This window comes from Lacerta agilis, chromosome 5 (genome assembly GCF_009819535.1).
Source record: "Lacerta agilis isolate rLacAgi1 chromosome 5, rLacAgi1.pri, whole genome shotgun sequence".
Classification (NCBI taxonomy): Eukaryota; Metazoa; Chordata; class Lepidosauria; order Squamata; family Lacertidae; genus Lacerta; species Lacerta agilis.
In genome coordinates this window covers 58,577,935-58,587,627 of record NC_046316.1, presented here as the reverse complement: position 1 = coordinate 58,587,627, position 9,693 = coordinate 58,577,935, and the positions used below count along the sequence as shown (strand labels likewise).

Below are 9,693 nucleotides of genomic sequence, written 5' to 3'. Positions count from 1 at the left end.
ACTCCCGTCAGCCCTCACCATTGACCGTCCTGGCTGGGGCTGATGGGAGTTGAAGTCCAACAGGAACCCGGAGCCCAAGGGTAGAGCGAAGCCTCATAGACTCGGAGGCCGGGAGGCCATTTTCACGGGAAGTTCCGGCTGTGCGTCGCCACGTCCATCCCTTTCCGTTTGTGTGAGGGACAGGGCGCCGCGTCACGCGAGGGCAGGTCCCGGAGTTCCCCGCGCGGCGCTTTCCGTTCCTCCTCGTTTTCCGTTCCTCCCGGCGGCCGTTGTGAATGCTCCGCTATGCGCTCCCTCGGAGGATTCTTGCTGGTCCTGGGGACGGCCACGGCCGCCCTTTACTTGCTGTCTGTGCGGCTGCCCGGAGAGCCGCGCGCGGGGAGCGGGTGAGTGGGACTCTTCCTCGGTTGTTTCGAGGCGGTTGTGGCTTAGCGGGAGCCCCGCTCATAGAGCTGGGATGCCGCGCTCTTCCCAGGCAGGCTGCGTGCGAGGAGGAGCAGAAGCGAGCCTCGGTTTCATTAATGCCTCAGCGGCTTCTCTGTTCGGGATTGTTGACTTGCACTCACTCGCCCCGAGAGCAGAAGGTCCTGGGTTTTTGCTGAGGGCGCCTGCGACTGTGATTGACAGCGAGCCTAAAAATACATCGCCGCCGAAATCCGATGCTACCCTTCGCGTGTGCGGTGCTCGGAAATGTGCTGCTGCATGCTCTGAACTAAGTTTAGGTGTGTAGGAAGTTGTTATGAAACAGCCTCGAGATGTTCAAGTGGTCTCGGGTACCCGTTGAGCTGAAGTGAGTTGGTGCCCCCTTTCACCATACTGTACATTTAAAGCAGGTACACACTAATAATCCTGGGACTGTAGTTTGCTCCTCAAGGTACTGCAAATCCCAGCACCCTTTAACAAACTGCAGTTCCCAGGATTATTGTTTTTTCGAATTTGGGGGGGGCGGGAAAAGAGGGATGTGCTTTAAATGTATGGTATGTGTACACAGCTATAAGTAATGACTTGTGGACTTTGGAAGGCACTACCCTCTTATTCCAAAATTGCTGACAGATTGATTGAATGATTGTAACAAAAGCAGTGGTGCAGTCGTAAGGTCATTTGGACTCTAGACTTAATAGTTATAACTGAAGGCTCTTCAGATGGTAGTGTGTGTTATGACACATACTTCAGAATCTATCACCACTGAGCATAAGCTGTGTTTCGGTTTTGTTTTTGATGCTGTTTCAAGAATGCTCGTCCCACAATAAATCTCTAAGTCTCTAAGGTATCACAACATGTTAGAATTTATTCAGTAACATACAGTACTTCTCTTCAATCATACATGCCTTGGTGCATATTTCAAATGACTTCTTGCTGCTTGTTCATACATCCGTGAACTTGCAATGGCAAGCTCAGCCACAGAATAGCATTTAATAAAGAGCACTCCACACTTCAGATGCCTTGCTTCAGGCAACATCTTGCTATCTATAAGTCTAAAAGGAAGAGTTGTAGAGATCTTAAAGCACAAAGGCTTGGGTCTTTCCAGAACGAATATAGCTTAGTGAGAATTGAAGGATCCTTATGACTGACCTCTGTCAGTAGTTTTTAGGGGATCAGCTTCTCATTGTAGAGAATATCACTGATTTTTCCCTCATTTCCTTTTTACTTTAGGTTATACACATATCAGGAATTTGAATAGCTGTTAAGTTTTAAACAGTTGTAAAACCAGCGGCCTGTCTTTGCCACAAAATCAAAGCTAAGCAGTAGCCCACCATACCCCACAGGTACCAGAATTCACTGCAATTCTTTTCTGCAATTCCTAACTCAGCAAGTATCTTGTAGTAATTAAGGCTGTATTTTAAAAAATGTAATCAACTGTTTGCTTCAGCAAAATATGTTGAAATCTGAACATGATTGTTTTCCAATTTGAATTTTCATGAGCAACTAGTGATATGCAGAACTGATGCATTTCATAGACTGACAAATCCTGAGCACTGGAAAAAAAAATACAGCCTAAATTATAACTCTCCTGTTAGATTTCATTTAAGAAGGATTCTAACTTTGAATTGCTGCCTCTGATGAATCTCACCAATGTATATTGTACTAACAATTTAATACGTGGCTTGCTTTCTTAATTGTCCAAAGTTTTAGTAACTAGTACCTTCCTTGCTTTGCTGAAATGTTGCACCTTTATGCTCTGTGTTAGCATTAGGCCACAAGGTAAAGATACTACTCTTGTTTCTGCTTGAAAAGTTAATTGCTGAGTTCTTGTTGAAACCAAGTAATGAATGAATGAAAGGCATGAATAACTGTGTGGTCACAGTTTAAGAGAAGGGCATTCTGTTAATGCCAGAGCTATGGCTGATTGCATGGACCTGAAGTATGTTTACAGCCTACTAGATTCTTGAATTGCAGTAAAGTTGTGAGGTAGAGAAATTTATTAGGCTGACCCGCAGACAAGGGATTTATTTCTTAGAACAAAGGAAGAAGAAGATAAGGAGCAAGGTGATTACTATCAAAGGGGAACCATATGTTAGTATTCATGTTAGAAGCATGCACATAGACTTCAGTTAAAATACAGATAAAAAGTTCATCATTTATTAAGTTTTATAATTTCTTATATCTCTCCTAATTTTCCACCAGCATGAGCAAGCACACTAAATGACAGTATATTTTCAATATGTTTATTGCTGCTTGTTTCCAACACGCACTCCATTGTCCTATCTCTGAAAGACTGAGGATGGATGACTGGATGTATCTGATTCTCTATCCCTTCAGTACCGGTAGTATAGAGGCTTACCTAGAAGCCAACAGGAACTGACCAGTGTCCCTTGTGGAGTTTTAAACTAGCCCAAATGACTCTTTTTGAGTGATGGAAACAATGGGCCTCTGTTCCTGCCTAGTATCCTATCTTCTCTTGGGGAAGGCATTCCTTTCTACGTTTTCTTACAAACTGAAGCCACAGTTTCCTAATGCCTCCTGATTCTTAGTTCCTTCTTCCTGTAAACACACACACACACACACACCTGTGCCTACACAGTTGTGTGGTTGAATTGTTATTTTACTGCATTCATAGTGTGCATGTGTTCTGATGAGTGCTGATTTATGCTAGTATTCTTGCTGACTATCTCAGGCATATCCAGCTATAGATTTGTTGTTCTTGCCCGGTTGGCATAACACTGTACTGTAGGCTACAATATTCTGTAACTGCCTGCTGACCAATTCCTCCCTCTTCTCCCATCCTATTGGGGCTTATATTTTATAATATTCACAGCCTTATGTAGATTTAAGTGGTACAGAAATAGAATTTGTAGTTTCCAAAAGAAGTTGGGCAACCTGAGACCTGACGTGGCAGTTCCCTCACCACATTTCGGATGATCGGGCTCGTGTAGCAAGAAAGCATAGTGCTGTTGCAACTTGGGTAGTTAACTTTTTTAATTGTCCTACAAAAGCACATGTTGCAATAGATCTGTTAATATTTAAGATGATACGGTACTTCTTGCTTCATTCCCCTTATTTCATAATTTTCCATGTGTTTGTCCATAGAATGAAAACACCTTCATTGGCAGCATATGTTCACAACTGAACTGATTATCCTCTTTATTTATCAGGTCACTAAAGTTTCCTTCAGACCTAGAGGAACTGCAAAAGCTTGCAGAGTTTCTACGGTACTACAATAGAGAACACCATACTTATGTGCTGCTGCTGTTCTGCAGTGCCTACCTATACAAACAGTGCTTCGCCATACCTGGCTCCAGTTTTCTGGTATGTATAATACCTGCAGAGCTCCAAGATTTTGGCTTTGCAGCATGCTGCTGAAAACCCATCTGGTCCTTTCCCCCACTTTCAGTGCCTTTGGAAGATTTGCCTAATAACTCCTGGAATGCCACTCACCCATACATTATTCAGCTCTTCCTAGGGCCTGGGCTACTCCATTCACATACAAATCATGTTGAATTCTATATTTGTGGAAATTCCCTTAGACCGCCCACAGCAGAATCCACTGCAGGCTTCCTCAAACTCGGCCCTCCAGATGTTTTGAGACTACAATTCCCATCATCCCTGACCCACTGGTCCTGCTAGCTAGGGATCATGGGAGTTGTAGGCCAAAAACATATGGAGGGCCAAGTTTGAGGAAGCCTGTCTGAGTGTGTTACTATGCTCTTCAGAAGAAATTGTCACAGTTGAACATGCATTATTAATGCCTAAATTTTCCAACAACTAAGATTGTCCTCGTGAATAACTGATTTAAAAACTAAGCTCAGTAACCATCCATGAATGTCCCACCATTCTCTGGCTTATTGCTCAAATACCAACTTCAGTGAAAAAAGGATTAGTTAGCAAGAGGAGGCAGAAAACAAAATATATATATAATGATAGGGTGTCAATTTCCTTACTTCTGATATTTTGACTTCCAGAATCCAATAAATGTGCACCATGTGTTTACAAAGTTATCTAGGCCTATTGATGGTCACAGCTTTATCCCCGCTAGATTTTATATGCTGCTAACCTATTTTGTGATTGTGCACTTTTAATTGTATTTTAAATTTTTATCTGCAAGTCACCAAGAAAATAATGTTATTGGATGGCCTTATATAAATATAGTAAATAAAATACATAAATAAATGCTACAATTCTGAATCAGCTGATGACTAAGGAAAATCGTTTTTTTCCAGTATATGATTATTTTATGGAGTTCTCTGCAACATGAGTTGATGGCCAGAAACTTAGGTGGCTTTTAAAGGGATAGACATGTATCTGTTATTTATTTTAAAATATATAGTTTGATATAATAAAAAAAAATCTCTAATGAAAGGCTTGCAGAAAAACAGTAAAAATACAAGAATAGCAATCAGTAAATTTTCCTTAAAAAGCTAGATAAAAGTGAGAATATAATACAAATATATTACAGACTTAAAAAATTAAGAGAGTCCGAATAGCTTGGGTGTAAACCTAACTTTTAAAGAGGTATATTATTGTCTCCACCTCATGAATCAGAGGGAAGGCATTCCAGAGTATGTGTGATGCATTGTCACCATGTAACAATCTGCTGATCAGCCAGCAATGTCTTTTAGAAAGATTGGCTAGGCCTGTACTGGCCAAGGCAGTCTACTACGTATTCCGATCCCAAGTTAAAGAGTTTTAAATGTCCACATTAAATGTTATGTGTAAAAGTGGATTTTCCACTGAGCACATCAGCAGCTGTCTGGTCACCCCACATATATCACATTGCAATAATCTAATCGATAGTTCCTGATGGGCAGGCCTACAAATGGGTTTTAGTTAAGAAAACTAAGTAGCACCTCCACCTATTGTGTATCTAGCTTTCAGTTGCTAGGGAGGTAGCATAAATATTATGCCTTTCTGCTCTGTGAACTTCCTGGCTAGAAACACAGTGCCGGACTACACAGACCATTGGTCTGATCTAACAGAGCTGCTCTTGTTTCTATGGTTCATAGAGTCCTTCATGCTTTCCCCACAGTTTATTTTGGACTGGATCACTTTCTAGTTTTGCTCTAACAGAACATCCTTGCTGGGGCTCTCTTTGGACCATGGATGGGACTCCTGTTGTGTTCTGCCTTGACTTCGGTGGGTGCCACTTGCTGCTATGGGCTGTCCAATGTGTTTGGGAAAAAAATTGTCACCACCTATTTTCCTGATAAGGTGGCCATGCTTCAAAGGAAGGTAAGTCCCGATCACCTATAAGATTTTAGTTAGTGCTTTGCGACTGGGTAGTGCATTGTTATCATAGAGTTGGAAGGGACCCTGAGGATGCTTTGTCCAACCCCCTGCAATGCAGGAATATGCAGCTGTCCCATATGGTGATTGAACCTGCAACATTGACTTTATCAGCACCATGCTGTAACCAACTGAGCTGTTCATTATCAAGCCTACCTGTCAAGAATCTGCAGCCAGTATGTTACAATACAATAGCTGGAATTAACAGAAAACTCTTCCAATGAAATGTATAATTTATACCTCTTGCAATATCATAATTGCATATACAGGTGAAACTCGAAAAATTAGAATATTGTGGAAAAGTCCATTTATGTAAGCAATTGTTTTCATTAGCTACTGGCGTGCAGCTGATGAAAACCCCAAAGCTGAAATTGTTAATTTGGGGTTCTCATCAGCTGTACGCCATAATCATCACAATTAAAACAAAAAAAAAGGCTTGACATATCTCACTTTGCATGTCATGAGTCTATCTCATATATTAGTTTAACCTTTTAAGTTGAATTACTGAAAGAAATTAACCTTTCCATGATATTCTAATTTTTTGAGTTTCACCTGTAGAAGGGGATTCCAAGGCTACATTCACCCTGCTACCTATGTAGGTCTAACTACTGAAACAAAAATGGGTTTGCAGCAACCCTCTAGACTCAAGATATTATCCTCTACCCTTTTTATTATGCCAGTATAGAATGGTTATATAATATATTCATGAAACCAGGTTTATTGGTGGTAATATCAGCTCCTTGAGTGCCTTGAATACAAGCTAATATTTGTATTACAAAATTTGTGTATGTATGTGTGTGTACACACACACACACACACACACAGAGAGAGAGAGAGAGAGAGAGAGAGAGAGAGAGAGAGAGTTTGACCAGATCTTGTTTCTTTTTTGTCTATGGCAGGTAGAAGAGAACAGAAATTCCTTATTTTTTTTCTTGTTGTTTCTGAGGCTGTTTCCCATGACTCCAAACTGGTTTCTGAATCTCACATCTCCAATCTTGAACATCCCTGTTACTCAGTTCTTCTTCTCTGTATTCATAGGTAAGATTAAAAGCATTCAATTTGTCTTAGTACCACCTAATATACTATTCTCCCTCTTTTCCATTTTAAATGGCAGTGCATACTTGCTCATTTCCTACCACTTCCAGCTTACATGTATTGTGTGGATGTTCCAATTTGATGGTCTATTTTCTGGCAATATAGTGGAAATTGCATTGTGATTATAATTTGAGGTATGCCCATTTGTCTGGGAACCCCTTGAATGGCAATTTAACTAATGTCTGTTGAGCATTACAAACCATAGTGCAAAAAAATAGTTATTTGATTTTGATTTGGAGAGAGAGAGAAAAATACTATTTTTATGGGCTTTTCTATATTTGTTGTCTCAGAGGGCACTGTGAAAAACTGGTAGAGTTTATAATCCTCCTTAAACACACGCTCCCTTAATGTGAAAATTGATGATGTCCCTAAGGTAACATTAAAGTACACCAGTTCTCTGTAAGGTACATAGTGAAAAACATGCTTCTCATGGAGTAGCTTAAGACAATATTTTGTGTAGTGCAAGCTCTTGCTGGGGGAGATGACAAATACCCTTTAATTGTGCAAGCAAGAAACATTTCCCATCCTTCTTGAGCAGTGGAGAATAGATTCTCCAAGATGCTTTGTCCAAATCCCAAGTACTTTCTCTCTGCTGACCCTTCTTAGTTTTGTGTACATATTTTTTCCCTTATACATTCCCAAACGTGTTCTCTTCAGCATTTGCACATTCAAGCTCTTACCTTATTCACAGGTCCAAGGCAAGTCTAAAAAATGTGAAAATTTTGCTTATATGAGTATTCTCTTACCTCTGCAGGCCTCATCCCGTATAACTTCATCTGCGTCCAGACTGGTTCAATCCTTTCACAGATCACCTCCCTTGATGCCATTTTCTCCTGGAGTACTCTGTTCAGGATGTTGGCTATAGCCATGGTCGCATTAATTCCTGGGACCTTCATTAAGAAATTCAGTCAGAAGCATCTCAACTTGGACAAAAATAACCAGAGTCCCCATTTCCTCAATGGGAGAAAGAGTAGCTGAATGGGCTGGGTTAGAGCCAGATATTATAGAAGTCTATTTATGGGAAAGGTGCAATCCCCCCCCCCACCAGCCCATTTTGTTCTTACTGAACTTTAAAATCCCTGGTACAGGCTTGGGCATCTCCTTTCAGTAACCTAGACAAGAGAACAATTTCTGCTCTGTGTGTTTTTTTAAAAAAATAATTAGACTTGGAAAACTCATTTTTAAAAGGTGCTCGCAACTGTTCCAATGTGTTCTGTAACAAGAATGCTGTCATTGGAACAGTTTTATGTCATGTGGTTTTGCTACCACTGACTTAGAGGTTGTAAATGATAATACCTGCCTTGAAATTTGAGGCTGCTTCCTACATGACAGCAAATTCAGGAAAAGATCACATACAAAGCACCCCTTACTGTTGGCAATCGCAGTGCATTCTATGGGACACACGCTTGACTGGCTGAAATACCAGCACCAACAATTGAATCCTATTATCTTCTCTTGAGGGAACACATCTTGAGTGATTTTTCCTTCCTCTGCCTGCTTGGGAATCCCAAAGAAGAAAACTAGGTTAATGTAGGCTCAGGGAACTATTGAGGCTTGGAGGACTGATTTATTGCTTTCCTTTCCTTGTAGGCTGTAGAAGTGGTGGTAATGAAGTCCGCATACTGGCTTTGTTCTCAAAGCCTCAGCACCTTGGTTACTCTGGCAGCAGCAACTGTACTTACTGTAAAGGTAGAATGGGTTTAGCAGAATTACGTCAGTGCTGTTGCTTTTGCAAATCTAAGAGATCTAGTTAAGGATGAGTAGGGAGATGAGAGATGCCACTTCTACATCTGCCTTTGTGGGGAGCTACCGAGGTGTAAAGTACTCCTACAATCGTACTGACTGCTGATGAAATGGAGTATCTTCCACTTAGTTGCAATTCCCCAGCAGAGTATACTATGTAAAATGGCTCCGGGATATCTCTCTGTTCAGGTTTTGCGTCCATTTTAACCGCCCTATCACTTTTTGTGTGCATCCTGGAAAACCACATTCTCTGCTTATGCTGTATTTTGTTTTCATTGAATAATGGACATGGTTGTGTTGCTAGTCCATTAGATAATCCACTGCTTAAGGGGTGAGAAAACTTATTTGCAAGTGAGGTCATCCTTTTTCCTTTGCTTCTTAAAGAATATACAATCAGCCCAGAGATGAAGCCCGATCACTTCATCTCCGTATTCTGCACCCCACCCCCTTAGAAAGTATTTGGTAGTGGTCAACAGCCACTATTACAAAAATCTTTCATTGAGTTACCTTTTTGACAAGGGTCTAATTCTCACTGAAGTTGTAGAATTGGAAGGGACTCCGAAGGTCAACTGTGAAGTTTTAACTGGGCAAAACCACTACTTCAGAATGCAGGTGAAGATGTGTGCTTTTATGTTCTATACAAAAATGAATAAAATCCCTTCATATAGAACACTAGGTGTTGGTAAGGCAGCTAACCTAAACCCTTTTTTGCTGTTCGATGTGACAATCTGACCACCTCAAGTGTAAGTATTAGGTTAATGTTTCAGGAACTCCTGCATGGATTGTTGGGTTTCTTGTGAAAATTATTAATCTACCATATCTGTGCTGAAAGAGGTGGCTTTGTTAAACACTTTGCTATCCTCCACTAAAGTAGTGGCATTATGCTAAACTTGTCAACATTAATGACAAGCTTCTCAGGATGGTATTAGCAGACTCCATGTATGTGCTATGTGCTAGAGAGATCGTAATAAACACTGGTGTAACAATTGTAGCAATTTGGAACTGAGACAAGGGCAAAAGAAAAATGTCTGACTTCAATTAGTCAGTGCAAAAATTATGTCTTAATCAAGTGCCTTACCTCCTGTGTGTGTGTTTACATGGAAACTGTATTATCAGATAAATGTTAGTGAAAAC

The 9,693-nt window shown here is 40.7% G+C and overlaps 1 protein-coding gene across 1 annotated transcript; it reads left to right on the top strand.

The window, feature by feature from the left end:
• Positions 1-155: 155 nt before the first annotated feature.
• Positions 156-9,693, top strand: TMEM41A (transmembrane protein 41A). Its single transcript, XM_033150081.1, has 5 exons — positions 156-386; positions 3,594-3,747; positions 5,506-5,667; positions 6,621-6,759; positions 7,571-9,693. Exons 1-5 carry the CDS (start codon positions 286-288, stop codon positions 7,792-7,794), a joined length of 780 nt encoding a protein of 259 aa, XP_033005972.1. The 5' UTR covers positions 156-285; the 3' UTR covers positions 7,795-9,693.